Source organism: Heterocephalus glaber, unplaced genomic scaffold, assembly GCF_053883595.1.
Source record: "Heterocephalus glaber isolate CG9 unplaced genomic scaffold, H.glaber_assembly_v1.0 deba00001532, whole genome shotgun sequence".
NCBI lineage: Eukaryota > Metazoa > Chordata > Mammalia > Rodentia > Bathyergidae > Heterocephalus > Heterocephalus glaber.
This window is the reverse complement of record NW_028258330.1, coordinates 33,375,959-33,394,226: the sequence shown is the minus strand read 5'-3', so window position 1 is coordinate 33,394,226 and position 18,268 is coordinate 33,375,959. Positions and strand designations below refer to the sequence as shown.

General features: G+C 35.4%; 1 protein-coding gene and 2 pseudogenes across 1 annotated transcript; 2 read left to right on the top strand and 1 right to left on the bottom strand.

Annotated features, from left to right (window-relative positions):
• Positions 1-234: 234 nt before the first annotated feature.
• LOC101717309 (olfactory receptor 7D4-like) lies at positions 235-1,178 on the bottom strand (annotated as a pseudogene).
• On the top strand, positions 1,177-14,024 carry LOC147824755 (olfactory receptor 7E178-like). Its single transcript, XM_087189007.1, has 2 exons — positions 1,177-1,326; positions 13,050-14,024. Exons 1-2 carry the CDS (start codon positions 1,177-1,179, stop codon positions 14,022-14,024), a joined length of 1,125 nt encoding a protein of 374 aa, XP_087045133.1.
• A 3,274-nt stretch (positions 14,025-17,298) lies between these two features.
• LOC101716968 (large ribosomal subunit protein uL16m pseudogene) lies at positions 17,299-18,051 on the top strand (annotated as a pseudogene).
• The last annotated feature ends 217 nt before the right edge of the window (positions 18,052-18,268 follow it).

Genomic DNA, 18,268 nt, shown 5'->3' with positions numbered 1-18,268 from the left:
AATATCCATTAATTACCAACTGTGACACTTAATAGATCATGTATAAAGAAAAGAAAAGTACTGAGGGAGTCGTTTAAGGGAAACAAATACAATACTACTGGAAAACAGAGTTACAGGTGCTTTGGAAATACAATAAATTAAACATGTAATATATGGCAGAAAAAATTAACATGTAATATGTAAAAATTCACAGCATTTCTAAATTCACTACTTCATTGGGAAGGGAACAGACCATCAAGAACAAGAAGCCGCTCTGCTGAGGAGTCTCCCCAGGGTCTCCTTCACATCCTTTGTCCTGAGACTCTAGATGAAGAGGTTTAGCATGAGGGTCACCACAGTGTACATCACAGAAGCAAAAGAGCTTTCATGGGAAGAATAAGTAACAGCTGAACTGAGGTGAACTCTAAGTCCTGTTCCATAGAACAAAGAGACTACACAGAGGTGAGACCCACAGCTGGAAAATACTTCATACTTCCTTGCAGTGGAGGACATCTTCATTAAAGAGGATAAAATCTGACAGTAAGAGAAGAGAATCCCAGTGATGGGACACACAACAGACAGGATAGATGACAGATGCATTATGACCATATTGACATTGACAAGGATATCAAAAGTGGCCACTTTAATAAGCATAGCCAGTTCACAGTAAAAACGTGGGATTTCAGTGCCAATAGAGAAGGTCAGTTCCATCAGCAGAAGAATATGAACCAGGGAGAAGCAGAAAATGATTATCCAGGACATCAGAACCACCAGGACATAGACCCAAGTGGTTTTGATGGTCATATATTTCAGGGGATGGCAGATGGCCACAAAGCAGTCATAGGCCATCACAGTCAGTAGGAAATTATCCATTCACACAAAAATGATAAAAAATACACCTGAGTGAGGCACTCTGCATAGGTAATATCTTTATTGTGTGTCTGAATGTTCACCAGCATCTTTGTAATTGTCGTGGAAGTTAAACAGAGGTCCACAAAGGACAGGTTGGAGAGGAAGAAATACATGGGGGTGTGGAGATGGGAGTCAGAGCTAGTGGCCAAGATGATGTACAGGTTTCCTAGGATGGTGACCAGGTACATGGACAGGAACAGTCCAAAGAGAAAGGGCTGCAATTCAGGGTCATCTGAGAGGCCCAGCAGAAGAAATTGTGGTGCATTTGTGTGATTTTCTCCTGTCATGTCAGTGATTTGTTTTCCAGAGAAGGATTCAATAGCAACATTCAATGAACAAAACCTGAAAGACCGGCAGTCACCATTCACAGTATCACCACTGGATGGAGCTCCTTCGCCCTCTATTGAGCCAATGGCAGTGGTTCCTGAAGCCAAGGTGTAGCTCATTTCATTTTTAAATTCATGTAATCATTTACACTTCCTGTAATGTAGCTGAAATTTCTTCTTATTTTATAATGTTTCAATTTTCTGATTTGAATTTGTGGATGTATTCTAAATTTGCTTACTATCACCTTTCTAGAAAAACTCAAGGTGTTTTATGTACATTCGTTGATAATATCCATACTTTTTTAATACCTCTACTCTAATGAATAAAAACCTTTTTAACCCCTTTGAACAACTCTTATTGTCTGAGTTAGCATTTATTCTGATGCTGCAGCTCATTTGTGCCTTATTATTTTCTTTCTAAATATGCAGCTACTACTGAAACATTGCAGTGTTCAAAACTGTCTCTGTTCAGAGTAATAGTTTCAATAAATGAAAGTTATTAAATCTACTTGTTACATTATCATTACTTATTAAAACTTATTACATTATCATTAAAACTTGTTACATTATTATTTTTCTCCTTTTCATCATAATTGCTTGGGATACACATCTCTCCCTTGGTACAACCAGATAGTGTGTCCTGGAAGATAATAGCAAACCTGAAAAGGAGCACTGGCTGTTTCCCTGGTGATGCCCAGAGTCAGGACGATTAAAACTCACTATTCCCTTGTAAAGTGCCTGCTCTCTAATACTGGTAAGGCCAGGTGAATGAGGCTCTTATTTTTGTTCTCTACTTTTCAAGACTGAATATTTTCCAGTTAGGTTTCACTTTCAGGGAAAAACAGAATATAGAGGTGTGATGTAAAAATTTGGTTCTTCAGTAAGATTCCCTAGATCAGAATGCAGGAAATTAAAACCTTTTCAATCTTCAGAAAAGAATGAACACTCTCTCAGCTGCAAATGCCTCACCTGTAAAGTAGAAGCACGAAATGTTCACTTCATTTTAGGACAAAGGCAAAATTCTGTAATAAAATGGCCCATTCCTAAACAAGAACTTCTGTTTTTAACCCCTCAATGAAAATGTTTTGGATGATTCCCACTTACCAATATTCTCTCAATCTACTGCTGATATCATAGATGGTATTCTGATCCTTATAAACACACCAGGCTTCTCACAACTTTTTTCTGCCATACAGCTTTTCTAATGAATGACAATTAGTGTGACTTTTTCTTTCCCAGAATATCTTCCCATGAGATTCTCCCAAGTAGAAAAGTACACGTGGATTACATAGATAAAAGGAAGAGAGAAAAGTATCTTATAAAATTAAAAAATTAAACAAAATTTGTGCTTATGCGTCCATGTCCTTGAATCAGAATGAATTGTGTTACACTAGTAGCTGTAATGGTCAAAGTATGTATTGATAGACTTTACAAAAAATACACCAAAACTATACAAATAAAACTATCTTGTAAAGATTATGATTTTAAAAGTAAAGATTTGCAATGAAGTTTTACATTCTGCCTAACATAAAGTGCCAGTATTATGAATTTCCAGAGAATGTTAATTAATTAAAGACAGAAACCATCATCAAGCATATTTATTCTCTCATGGTGGATATGAGTCTTCTGTAAAGCAGGAAATTTTAAGCTGAGAGAGAAGGGAAGGATCATTGCCAATCAAAGAGCAAAAAAGTAGTAGTCTAGGCTTTGGGAACAGAAATTGTGGTTTCCTTATCAGACACTAAGGTTTGTATAGGAGGGAAAATATTCTGTTATTTGTGGCACTTAGAGTGTGACTGTTTTGATCAACATTGTCTTGCTAGGGACTTAGAAGGAATCTGTTACGTTGGTTCTGGATAAGTACCTATATTTAATATATACTATCAAAACAAAAATATTTTCTATAATGCAACAATAAATCTTCAATCTGATCATAAACCTAAACATAAATAAAAAACTAAGTTTTAAAATTAGTAAAATCCAGCCATAGCTATTTTAAAAGAGTAACAAATATTTAGTGAGGAATAACAATTCTAGGAATGGAAGGAAGCTTCCTTAACACAAGGATACTGATTAATATGATTTATCATTAAATACATCAATGAATAAAAATCCCAACCCTAATTATAATGTGAAATCATGCTTCAGTATATCTAACAGGCATTTATGTGGTTAGCATCCATTGTGAAGCCTGTGAGTAAACAAACACAGCAAAGACATTTGTGCTAATGCAATTAACTAAAGGAAATATTTCATGAAAGCACTAGAATATTTGTGTTAATTTCTTGAAAATGCCAAGACAGTCTCTGAAACTATAATCATTCAATATTTTCCTCAATTTGTAAATGCAGCAGAAATATGGTAAAAGAAAATAAGAATAACTATTAAATATCAGAAAAAATACAGTATTTGTATGCTATTGTGAACAATAAGATAAAATGTTAATCCCAATAGCATGCAATGAATAAAGATTCTGAGGAAGTGGAATCTGCCTGGAAAAATAGAGAAAAAACTCCAACTTGAAAGAAATAGAAGATACTTCATGAAAATAGGTTTTCACTGGTTTATGAATAAATATTTGAATGAAGGAAATCTAACACTAGGACACAATTTATAAGAAAGAGCAAATAATAGATGAGGACTCTCCAGAAAAGAGCTCTCATTGGAAAATTTCTTCAGGGTCCAGAAGGAGAAATGGAAGAAAAATGGGTGAAAATGACATGTCAATTGAAACTGAATTTCCTTCAAAGTACAGAAACATCACCTTCACAGTCTAAAGGAATATTGTGATGATTTCTCAGCATCATTATTCTCCAAGGAAAGGCTGGTGCCCCCCTTGACTCCTTTTCTTCTTAGGCCACCTGCCCTCAATAGCATACATGATGCTCTCCTGTGGTTTTCCTCCTCCATGATCTGTCCCTCAGAAGCCCCTTCATGTTTTTATGGAGGCTGAGATCAGAAAATTTCTGGCAAGGGACACAAAATCCAGTGGACATACTATTCCATACCCAAGTTGGAATTTCATGGTCAGCAATCAGTGGAGAACTGTCATTAGACATAACTTGTGGATATTTTAAAGTGTATTTGTTGAATGTAAGATAATATAGTAGACAAGGTCTAGTTTTTTAATGGGAAAATGTGATTTATGGAAAATTGCTTCTGCATATATCAATGTTTGGAATTCAAAAATGATTTCAAATCTATATTTTTTGGAGTTCTCACACAATACCCACATGAGATCCCTTAAAAGTACCCTGCAAACTACCTTTCCTTTGTCCAGAGTCTTTTTGTCATGAGGCACTCTGGATCACCCAGATTATAAGAAAAGATTCCACTTAATTCAGAGTGTGATGCATCTGTATAGTTCCAAATCACCTGGCCCTAAAACAAGTTCAGTAAGTGTCGATAGAGATGAAGGATGAAGCAACAACTTTTGGATGCAGCTTCCTCATAATGAAGGTTCATGTTGTACTTTATCTAGTCAGGAAATATATTAATGGGCATTTCAGCAAAGAGGAATGTGAAATTTAGGTTTTTGGTTGTGTATGAGGTCCCAGACATTCATTAAAAGATTTGTTCTCCTTTGACTCAGATTCTCCTATCATAGTTATCTCAATTATGATCCCAGAAAATAAATCTCTTCAATCTGTTTTCTTAGTTGCCCTAAATGTGTATCAAGGTTAGTAGGAAGAGAAGGAGTAGCAGGTCAAGTACAGTGGGAGAAGGAGAAGGGGATGGAGCAGGAGGAAGAGGAACAGAAAGAATGCCAGAGGACAAGAAGGATAACAGCACCAAAATTACACTGTGAACTAATTTTCAGGGGTTCCAAAATGCCAGTCTATGAGGTGCATGTTATATATTGCTAATTTCATTTCAACTGCATGATCTTTCATAAGAAATATGCTCCCACATTGTTATTGTCTTAAAGAAAAGGAATGAGTACAGCAGTTTTGTGAAGTTTATACCAGGCTGGGAGATTGAAAACAGTGAAGCCTTGTTTGAATTTATCTGGTTACAGGCATGGGCTATTTTCACTGTTGAATCATAGCATGTTGTGGTGCTGATGAAGCAGTCAGCCACTCTAGAGTTGTGTCGCTGCTGGAAAATATGCCTTGCTCACTGTGCCTCATTTTGGGAGTTTTGGTATTTGGTTGTGGATAGCAGAGGATGGTAGATTATGCATCTACTACAAGAAAGGTAGCTGTGAATCACAGGGAAAGAACATAGAAGTGCGTAATGTTGTACAGCCCCATCCAGTACATTTTCACAGCTGACCACATATTTCTCCATTCTTGTATCATCCCACTCAAACTTAAAACAAAAAGTAATTTCAGGAATTTTTAAATTCCTACTCATAAAATTGGAAAGTGTTTAAGAATATATCTCAGGGGTCAAAGACCTAGTTGTAATACCAGAACCTTTGAATCAGTTGAAAGAAATCTGGGGAAAACTCTTTAATCCATAGGCCAAGGAAAAAATCTTTCTGACTAGGACTCCAGGAGTTCAGGGAATAACATCAAGGATTCACAAAAGTGACTACATCAAATTTAGAAGCTCAGCACAGCAAAATAAACAACAGAGTAAAGATATAATGTACAGGGTGGGAGAAAATCTTCACTAGTTGCTCTTCTGCTAGAGGATTAATATCTAGCATATAAAAGGAACTCAAAAATTAAGTTAAAGATGAAAACCACATACCCAGTCAACAAATGGGCAGGTGAAGAGACAATTTCAGAAGAAGTACAAAGGGCCATTATTATATGAAAAAATATTCAACATAGTTAGCCATTAGTGAAATGCAAATGAGAACAACACTGAAATTCCATCACACCCCAAGTAGAATACAAAATATATCTGAGAGCTGGACAGGATGTGAGAAAGAAGGAACCTTCGCACACTGTTGGTTAGAATGTAAGGTAGTACACTCATTATGGAAAGCAGGATGAAGATCACTCTAAAAACTAAAGTTAAAAATCTATTTGATCCAACTATTTTACCCCCTGGTATATTAAAGTCATCAAGATATAGTGATAGATGTGAATCCATTTTCAGTGCTTCACAATTCACAATAGCTAAGCTGTGGAGCCAGTTTAGGTGTCCATCAACAGAAGAATGGATAAGGAAAGTGGCATCCAACAGATGAATGACATAAGTACACAATGGCATTACTCAGTCATAAAATAGAGCAGAATCATATTATTTGGAGGGAAGTAGATGGAAATAGAGACCAAAACATTGAGTGAAACAAGCTAGGCTCAAAAATTTAAATGTCATATGCTTTTCTCTTATACATTTGTCTAAAATAAAGGAGTGATAACAGGATCCTAACATAGATTTTAGAAAGGAAGGGAATCAGGGAGAAGGTGGAAAAAAGTGCAAGGAGGCAAAAATGAAGATGGGGATAGAATAATCAAAATATGTTACATGACTCTGTACCAGTATATGACACTATGACTATATACCAGTGTCTCATTATTCTGTATGGAAGAAGGGTGTGGGGGAAGGGGGAATGAAATGGGTCTAGATTCCATATGCACATGTACTGATACAGCAAGATAAATGTAATTAGTATGCATCAAAGCACATAGTGATAAAAAGATGTATCAGTGTTTAAGACCCCTAGACATCTGCTTAAATCTTTCTGATGATTAGGAAATAATGAATAAGAGTATTATATCAGACCAAGAGGTTAACCATTTCACTTTGAATCCTGTCACATTTATTCCACTTTCTAGAGTGGCAAGTTGTTACTATGTCTATAGTTCAGCTTGGTCATCTGAGTGAATTTCCCATTAACATAATATACTGAAGGAGTAGAAAGACTGAATCTATCCTCCCTTTGTAGTTCATATGATGAATGTATACAATAAATGCAAACTAAAATTTAGATCTTATTATTAGTGCTAGTAAAGACCAGATGTATTTTCATACAATTATATCAAAATATCTTTACACAAAGTTACTGTTTTTCTACTTTATATTTGTATTTGTATGTTTATACATGGAGACAAATGACCAGCTCTTTCTTAGTCTGATTCTTGGAGGCTCTCCCTTGCTTGGCACAGAGGACATATCAAAAATTTCAAAATGACGGCTGGAGAATATGTCACTAGTGGGGCATTTGCTTCGCAGGTTCAGGATTTAATTAAAGCAGCACAAGACAAGAAGAAAACGTGAAAATAACTGTTAAACACTAAAAGACACCTTCTTTAGTTCAGAAGTCCTGGTTGTAACAGTGTGCTTGCAAATCACTTTGTTTTTAGAGTGATCTAAATACTTCTTTCCAGTCCTTCTAAGAATGTCCTGTAAAACTTAAGAAAATATTCAAAACAAAGGATAAAAAAAGATATCAGCTTCCAAGAAAGGCAGTTTGATCTGAGACTTGCAGATGTTTTCATGTAAAGATTTATGTATTCTGAGAATAAAAGATACATACCACTTGTTTGAGTTTGTGTCCTGGAAATGGATCTGATAATTAGATTTAACAGCTATTTCATTTTCCTGACTCTCCATTAAGAAACCTCTTTCTCATTTGGCTATTCATTTTGGTATAAATGCAAGGTCAGAGGTGAGAGTGTGGATGTCACCTCCTGCATTAAGGAAGAACAGGCCACATTTCATCTGCATTACTTAGTAATTAAGAACCTGACATTGTGGCTTTTCCATTTGAGTGGGTTTTGTGTGTGTGTGTGTGTGTGTGTGTGTGTGTGACTGTGTGTGTAGCCTCTTTTATTTCCTGCTGCCCAATTTGATTGAGATATAATTTATGTTCTTCACAAACATGTAAACTTCCATTTTCAAGCCTTTAATCTTGCTTCTGACACCGTCACCAATGATAGAATCATGTATTTTGTTGGTGGCATCTCTGGTTCTCCTACTATCTCAGGGATATTTTTCTCTTCTTCACATTTTTCCTTCTCTGTTCAAAACTCGTGATTATAGAAAAAATAATGCCTTCTCCACCTGTGATTTTACCTGTTAGTTTGCTTTTTTATAGACTAGTCCCTGGAGTAGGGTACTTGGAGTCCAGGTTTTTTGCTGTCTCCCTCTCTGGTCACCCCTATGCAAAAATCCCTTCATCTGTGGCCTGAGGAACAGGAACATTAAAAGCTCCTTATGGAGACTCCACAGAACACTCTTCTCTCAGGACCTTGGGATTCATTTGGACTCACAGCAAAATTAAACATGTACACATATAAGTCATAATCATATTATTGATGTAGAAGTTAGGCTTTATTTTCTGAACTTGCTTCATGACAGATTGTTCATTGTCAAGGTTGGGAGAGGAAGTGATGTGGAGTTTTAAAAATGGGTACAGATATTCAGTTTGGGAAGAGGAAATATTTCTGGAAATGGATGTTGAATATATTTGTACATGATGGTCATGACCAATATCACTGAATAGTGCATGTAAATTTATGAAAATGATAATTATATTGTATATATTTTACCACAATCCACAATGGCAGTAAAATACAGAAAAATACAGTGAAAACTATGTCTATATTTTCACCTGAATAGAGTAAGAGTGCCAAAAGTGTGAAGGACATTTTAGTTTCTTGTTGTTTTACTCCAGTAATATTAGAAAGTCCATAGGGATTGAAATACATGGACCAAAATGGCTAATTATGAGCTCTGTGCACTGAGCTACCAGGGCTGTATTGTAGTAAATATCAGCATGTATCTCCGGACCTTCAGTTGGATTATACCAGTCACCAAGTCTCTACAGGATTTCCTCATTCAAGGTATCTGTAGAAGAAAGTTTATATCTGACACTGTATTCATATCAAGCTGAAAAAAGAACCAGAACCTTCACAAATGTCACAAAGCAGGGAAATTGCTTTGGTTCTGCACTCCAGGGTCATGATCCAGAAGAGAAGCAACTTTACCCGGTAAGTGCCGAGGGAGAGGAACATCTCATACTTTTTTTTCTAATCATCTAGACAAAAATATCATCAGACCAGCCAAATGGAAGCATAATAATTGCAAAATTTCAGCTAGAATTACTGTCAACTTTGTGTTCCGTGTTGTGTTGTGGGCCCCTGATAACTAATTCAAAATTTTAATTTCCTCCTTCACTTTATATGCTTGCCATAGATATCTCAGCCACAGAAGGATAAAGTGGATCTTTCTGTAGTGTTACTTGAAATTTTAATTAAAAGACAGATGCAAGTGGTGATGAGGAGGATGACAGAAATTTTAAGATCATGAAGTGCACAGCCTGTCTGGAGAATGCTGGCAAGTTTTGCTATTAACAGCTAAGTTATGCCATTTCCCTGTGACTCCATGGACATGCTCACTGTGTTTTCCATTTGGGGGTTCCTGGTAGATCACAGAATAGTGTGTGGCACCTGCTGCATCCTCTCTCAGAAGGACAGCCATAGGTCACAGAGAAAGAGAACTGAAAGATTGAGAACATTATAACTCAGCAAACAACTCTCTCATGCCTCTCTCCAGTTGCTGTTCTCACACACTCCTCCAATCCTGTAATCTGCTTGCTCACTCTCAAAAGGAGAAATAAAACCAGGGGGCTGATTTCATTTTTACTAACAAAACTGGCAAGAATTTTAAAATGTACCTCAGAGAGGTACATGATTTGAAATCTGGATATCTGCTAAATACAGTCCAGTGTTTCAGAAAAACTAAGATTAGTGAATGGTACACAGAGTCTGACAATTTAATTTTGAATCTATTGGTCCCATTTACTATTTCTGTGGTGAGAGGATATTGTTAGTATCTCTGAGACTGTACATTAGCATGTGAGTTAATATCTACTTGATACAATGGAACTGAAGAAGAAATAAGTATATATATTTGCTTCCTATTTGATGTATATGTGATGAATATATAAAATTAGGTAAATGCAATTTAAATGTTAGTATTGTTATGATTAAAAGAGTAAACTTCATATCACTCAACTAAAACACCCTGTTACTTGAAGTTATATTTTTTTGTATTTCTGAAATGGGATATTACTTTTTGTCCTTATATATGTTTTTTGTAAAAAAGATTTATTTGATGAAAACCATTTTCTTTCTAAATAAGATTTCATCTTCTTGTTTTGAAACAAGATAAAATAATTACTCTCTTCAATTTTGTTTTACCCAGAGTTTATACCTTGATTGATACAGAAGGCCCATCAAAATTAAAATCTTGTCGGGGCTGGGGATTTAGCTCAGTGATTCTGCTACCTGCATCACAAGCACAAAGACCAGAGTTTGACCCCCAGTACAATAATAATAATAATAATAATAATAATAATAACAATAACAACAAATAAAACTTGTCTTCCACACTGGATAGACAATAGTTTGACTCACAAAAAATGGTTGTAATTAGTATGGCTTCAGCATTTTTTTGTACTGAACTATCTACATTGTCATCCTCTTCAGTAATATACAATAATCACTAGAAAAATAATATCTGTTATTCATGTCTGTATCTTGGAAAAACAAGCTCTAGAAATTTTTCCCATTAAGTTTATTGGTACATTTTAGGTACAAAATATAGTTATATTCATAATTGGGAGCTTGTACCTTTATGTGATACGTCTTGGTTCTTATTTTTTCCCCATTCCCCTGCCATCACCATCCAACCCCTCCACACCTCCCTATTTACAAAGACTTTGTTTCCATTTTTAGCTTTTCTCATATTTTCCTTTCCCTTCTTTCCTTTCCCCTACCACTCTCACTTTCCCTACCCTTTTAGAACTTGGAAACAGCTCAATTGCCCATCAACTGTAGACTAGATATAGAAGATGTGGGTTTTAAAAAAAATAAATGGAGTACTATTCAGCCATAAAAAATGAGAAACCAAAGACATTTATAGCTGAATGAATGCACATTGAGGCCATACTCTTAAGTGAAATAAATAGGACATGGATGTGTAAATACCTAATACTTTCTCTAGTGTGAAAAACTAAAATTGCAAATAAAGTTTAAATGGTATAATTGATAATGTAAAACAGGAAGAAAAGGTCTAAAATTTATTAAACAACTTCTATGCTGTTTAATTATTCAAAGACATTAGAAAAAATTCATGGGTATTAGAAAAAGACAAAGAGGCACAGGGAAGCAGTAAGCTTTATTCTTGATTTGATGCACATCTTGGAATCTTATTCCAGGCTTCACTGGCTTTTGACATTTGTTTTTACCAATACACTCACAATTCCCATGAAATTCTTTATTTGAAGCAAACAAAGCAAACAAAGCAAAAACAAAATTTTCACAAGTTTCAGATATCCCACAGATGGCACAAAAATTGGGAAAACGTTTGGTATTCTCCCTTTTTCTCTTAACAGATATGAGCATAAGAGTTGGAGAGAGTCACACTCACACATGGATATGGTAGAAGATTAATGATATGGGACTAAAATATTGATTTTCTAACTCCCATCATAGGGCATCACCACCTCTTTTGAAACCTAGTGGAATTATCATTCTCTACACAAGATAATATTTTGTGGTCAATAAGCACACAAGTGTTGCCACTGTATGTGTCAGTGATACTTTTTCAGTATACATAAACACTAACAGGTAATAGTTTATACTTGATTGGGATTGATTTTTTATTGAGCAAAAAATGCACATGATCCTTCTAGTGTTTTTTTAGGGGAGCTAGATGTTACATTTTAGATTATATACAAGAGTACTGATATGCATATAATATTAAAGTATTAAAATATTCACACTGAAATCAGGGCAGCAATTTTGGGGGAACAATGACTATGATCAACTGTACAGGAAAATGGACTCATGCAGAGATATTAAACTCAAATTTCATAGGTGACAAATTGAACTTTTCTAAAATATCAGTTATAAAGGACATATTACTGTTTATTTTAGATGGAGGGTATTATTAACTGTATTTACATATAATCATAATGGTTCATTTTCTAAATGCCAGGGAATTTTCAAAACATTCTCAACCTTACTACAGGAAAGGAAAAGCAGAAACTTCATGTGTAGATTCTATAAAAAGTTATACTGAGTCCTACACGAGGCCTTTCAGATATTAAATTATTTACAGGTAAACATATTCATAAATGAAACAGTGCTGCTACTCTCTGCAATTTAAAATTTTAATTTTTATAATGCTAGTTACTGTGTTAATTTCACAAATGACTATACCTTGGTCATGTATTTTCACTATTTTTATGGTGTTCTTTTGGTATTTTTCCCTATGAAACTGTATTTTGAGCTGATCAAATAATAAACACAAGTCATCTTCAAGTATCTGAGGCAAAAATTTGCAACCCATGTACCAGAAAATATTGCTGTGAATATCTATGAAATTGTATAATAAGCATCAGGCTGAAACTTAAAGTGTGAGGTTTTCTCCAGTACCAAAGTCCTTCACTATGTACAAAAGACTTTAAGATTACCCAAACAGAAGTAGTATTCTTAGGTCCTTCACTGTAGAATACAGTATGAGAAACAGCAAGGAGCTGCCTTCCTGCATTATAGCTTAATTATTAAGATGAAGTGTACACCAATACCACATCTGTAGTCATTGATAACATTGGTTATGTGCACATAAGTTAAATATACTTATCAAAAGGTGAAATCTACCAAAGGTAAGAATACAAGGTATATATTAAATAATTTTAAAATATAAAAATATATATTTGAATGAGCACTTTCTCTACAAAAGATCATCAGCAGAAGAAAATAGAAAAAATCCTGGAAGTTAAGTGACTTAAATGTTTTCAGATTATGAGCAACAATCAACTTTAATTTCAGATAAAAAGTGTTCAGATAAAGTCCTAAATCTCCTAACTCGTGCACAGTGTATATAATATGCACATAAAAGCAATTTGGACAACTGTCTAAGTATCTGGTGTTTGTTTCTTTTCTCCAACACTCCTTTCTTTTGCAAAGGTGTCCAAGAAGTTTAGAAGAACAAAATCTAACACATGTCTCAGAATTTCATCTCTTGGGGCTCTCAGAGGATCCAGAACTGCAGCCCATCCTGTTTGGACTGTTCCTGTCCATGTACCTGGTGGCTGTGCTTGGGAACCTTCTCATCACCCTAGCCATCATTTCTGACTCCCACCTCCACACCCCCATGTACTTCTTCCTCTTTAACCTGTCCTTTGCTGACATTGGTTTCATCTCCACGACAGTCCCAAAGATGATTGTGGACATCCAATTACACAGTAAAGTAATCTCCTATAAAGGCTGCTTGACACAGATGTCTCTTTTTTTAATTTTTGGATGTATGGATGACATGCTTTTGACTGTGATGGCCTATGACTGGTTTGTGGCCATCTGTCACCCCCTGCAGTATCACGTCATCATGAACCCTCGCCTCTGTGTCTTTTTAGTCATGCTGTCTCTATGGTTTAGCCTTTTAGAATCCCAGCTGCACAATTTGATTGCCTTGTATTTTACCTATTTTGAGGATGTGAGAATTCATAATTTCTTCTGTGAACCTTCTCAACTTCTACATCTCATCTGTTCTGATAACTTTACCAAAAATATAGTCACATATTTTGTAGGTGTCATCTATGGATTTCTTCCCCTTTCAGGGATCTTTTTGTCATACTATAAAATTCTTTCCTCCATTCTGAGAATCCCATCCTCAAGTGGGAAGCATAAAGCCTTCTCTACTTGTGGGTCTCACCTCTCAGTTGTTTGCTTATTTTATGGAACAGCCATTGGTGTTTACCTTACACCTCCCATTAAGATTTCAGCAGCTTCAGTGATGTACACCGTGGTTATCCCAATGCTCAATCCCTTCATCTACAGTCTGAGGAATAAGGACATGAAACATGCCCTGCGGAGAATACAGAATAGAACAATGTAGTCTTTTTTTGTTACCAGGGATTGAACTCGGGACTTTGTGCTTGCAAGGCAGGCAGCAGAACCACTGAGCTAAATCCCCAGCCCCCCCAAAATGTAGTATTAATATCTCTTCTTTCCATTTTATAATTTGTGTTATAAAACCCAATCATCTAGACCTGTAAGTAATCCAACCATCTAGACCAGCAAATTCAGTTTTCTTGTTCACACTTGTACATTTATGGCTTTCTTTTTATTCAGTGTTTCATAGTTAAATATTGATTCCATCCATCTTTAATTGCATAAATATGTTGAATTTGTTTTAATGATAAATATGATGACTAAAGCATTATAAACAGGCAGCTTCTGTAGTTATTGAGAAATGACTTTTGCCTTCAGGTGAATATATTTTTATTTATATATATATATATATTTATTGGTACATTTTAGGTATACAATACATGTACATTTATCATTGGGTGTTTGTACCAGAACATGATGTACATTCATTCTTATGTTTTCTCCCATTAACTGTTCACCTTTCACCCCCTCTAACCTTCCCTATTTACACAGAGTTTGATTCCATTTTTTTCTCATAATTTTTTCTTTCCCTTCTTCCCTTTCCCCTTCCTCTCCCACCATCCCCAAACCCTTGGACCTTTCCTTATTTCAAATTATCAATCATTCATTTTCATGCTTATTTACACTTTCAATTTCTCACACTAGGGAAACTATTCAGTATTTACACATGTGTGTTCTATTTATTTCACTTAAGAGTATATATTTAAAATTTGCATCTGTTTTCAAAGTATATGTACATTTTATTAAAAAAAACTGTATCATGGGGCCGGGGATTTAACTCAGTGGTTTCGCTGCCTGCTGCACAATTGCAAGGACCTGAGTTCAATCCCTGGTACCAAAAAAGAAAAGCAAAACAAAACAAAGAAAACTGCATCAACAATACCTATTTAGACTTGTTATATCCACAAACCATATCACTAATGCCTAAGTTTGGCTTTTATTGGAATCACCAGGGAAGAATAAAAATATGGACACTTTGGTATTATCACCAGAGATTTATATGGATCTCATTATGAGAGATTTAAAAACTTCAGAGTGGGTTATGATTCTGAATTTGATCCCTAATGGTTCAAATTCAAAAGAACAAATCAGAAATGAATTTATTGTAGCAGGTGAGTTGGTAGCCTAAAACTTTCTCAAGTAAAAATTTACGTAGCATGGTAGACCCTTTGCAATCATAATGTTTTGTTTCTCTTCTTTTATTTATTTTAGTGTATGTTTGTAAGACATAATAGTTACATCTGCAGTGCAGAATTGGTACAGATATGTGACATACCTCGATCTTTTTCCATTCTTTACACCCTTCTCTGTGCTGCTGCCTCTTCTGTCTTCTAGACAGCCTTCTCCATCTCCAAAAGCCTCTTTCAATTCCTTATCATCTTGCCTTCATTCTACTTTAAGTTTCTCTTAGAAGAGAAACCATATGATAATTGATTTTTCTGTAGGACATATTTTAATTAACATTAGGGTCTCAAATTTCTCATGCATTTTCCATCAAATGATATAATTTCATCTTTTTATGCCTAATTAACTTCTTGATGTATTCATCCATTGATGGGAATCTAAACCGTTTCTAGAGATTAGCTATTGCTAATTATGCTACTTACATATGACTTTGCATGTATGACATTTCTATGACATTTGTAACTCTTTGGAGAATATACTCAGGACCAATATGTCTCGGTCAAATGGACTTTCCACTTTTGTTGTTTAAGGAGTCTGCATACTGACTTCCACAGTGGTCGTACAAGACCACATTTTTTGTAACAATTTAGAAGTGCTCATTTTTCCTCATGTCCTCATACTTTTTGTATCCTTCTTTTTAGTTTCTTTTAAAAGTTAGTATACAGTATTAAGGCCCTATGTAGGCTAGGCAAGTGGTCTACCACTGAGCAAAAACAGCAGTCTTATGTAGCATATTTTAAAAATCAAATAGTGTGATGCTTCTGGTTTTCTTGATTTCTCAAGTCTCCTTTGAAGCTTTTGTACCTTCATAAAATTTTAATATTCTTGAAATATGCTATGGAGTTTATCATTAATATTTTGATGAAGACTGAATAGGACCTGTTGATCAACTCCATTAGTATTCACTCTTTAAAAATATTAATTCTTCTAATCCATGAATGTTTAATATTCTTCTGTATTTTTGGTTCCTTCTTCAATTGCTTTCATCAATGTTTTATAGTTTTCAATGTACAGATGTTTTACATACTTGGTTAAATTTTTTCTAAGTAATTTATTTTTATAACTATTATAAATTAAATTGTTTTCTTGATTTCAGTTTCTTGCACATGATTTGTGTGTAGACACATAGTGATGTGGAATCTTGATTTTTGTATTTAGTAACTTTACTTCATTATTTTTAACAGTTTTGGGTGACTCCTCTTGGTTTTTTTCATAAAAGAACTATCATATACATAGAAATATAATTTAGCTTCAGTCATTTCAGTTTAAAGTATGCTTTTTTTTCTATTCATAAACCTCTGGTTAAGACTTCTAGTATGTGGTTGGTTGGTGGTGGTAAGCATGGGTATCCATGTCTTGTATGAGATATTAGGTGGAACACTGGATTTCTTCTAGCCAAGTACTGTATGATGCTATTTATGGCTAGATAATAGATCAATTCTTAGATTTCTTGTGTTGGAATATATATTTTCAGCTTTTACTTTTCATTTATTTTTCAAATTTTATTAGCAATAGTTTTCAGTACGTACTGTTTATCTTCCTCATGAGAGTTGCTACACATATACCACACATCTCAATTAGTTTTTTGTCCCCTTGCCTTTCCTGCTCTGCCACCTCTCTCCATATCTTGCTCCACTTCCCATTTAAAATGATATATCTCATTATTTCTTATTGTCTTTCTTTTATTTTGCTCTGTCTTTATATTTTAGGTTTCTCATATAAGAGAAACCACGTGATATTTAAGTTTGAGTGTCTGATTTATTTCACTTAACATTACAGTTTAAGGTGCATCCATTTTTCTACAAGTGACTCATTTTTATCTTTATGGCTGAGTAGTACTCCATTGTATAGAAATATGAAATTTTCATTATACAATCAGGCCAATACTAAGATTTATCTCTTATGAACTGTGGGACATATTTTTTCCATTTCTAAGTCTTGGAAAAATTGTATCAAAATATTATAGGTGTTTGTTCCTAGCCTGGCCTCTGAGCTGCCCTCCTCACTGGAAAGAAGAACCTAGGCACAAGTGCATGTGGAGGCTGCTGGCATGGCCTGTTTGCTGCTCCTGCAGGAGGCTTTGTCAGGTTCTTGTGCAGCCCCTGCCAACTATGCTGGGCTGAAGACACTGGTCTTCCTGTGTTGACTTTCAATGGTGTTTCCATTCCTGAAAGGCCCAAATTTAAATTAATTAAAAGGGCACTACTTGTCCCAAAAGTAAGAAGAGAATCTAAAGACTTGAATGATATAAGGAGACTTTCTACTGAAGGTACTGAGTTCACAGAAGGCAGTTTTGGGATTTCTGCACTTGAAGGTGGTTACCTCCACTGGGGGCATTTTGAAATTATGTGCCTGACAATCAACAGGTCTATGGACACCAAGAACATGTTCCCCATATGGTGAGTATCAGCCCCTTTCAAGTCCATCACCTGCAATGGTGTTGGGCAGCACATGAGGGGAGGCAAAGGTGCGAACAATCACTATGTGACACCTGTGAAGACTGCTTGCCTCATAGTAGAGATGGGTGAACATTGTGATTTCAAGGAGTTTCAAGGTTTCCTGGACCAGGTTGCCCACTAGTTACCCTTGCCAGTGAAAACTGTGAGCTGTGAAACACTTGAGAAGATGCAGAAAGATCAGGAGGAAAGAGAATGGAACAAAACCCCTGGACTTTTGAGTGCATAGCCACTGCCAACAAGCTGGGCATACACAAGGTGGTGAGCCCCTACGACTTGACCCAGAAAGGGTAGTACTGGGGCAATTTCTACCTGCCGAAAAGTGTGTAACTAGAGCACCGGAACATGTGTACCTTGGCCACTGAGAGAAGGAATCTGAGTTTTTATTCCCTCGGCTTCCCCTTCAAGGCTCCAGGTGGCTCCTAGTTTGTACCTAAGGAGGAGCATATGAGTAAGTAATGTATAAAAAGCTCTGTTTTCTGCTTATTTTTTTAATAATTAAATTTTGAGTGTCACCTCAGCATATAACTTCTCATGGGTCACCTTC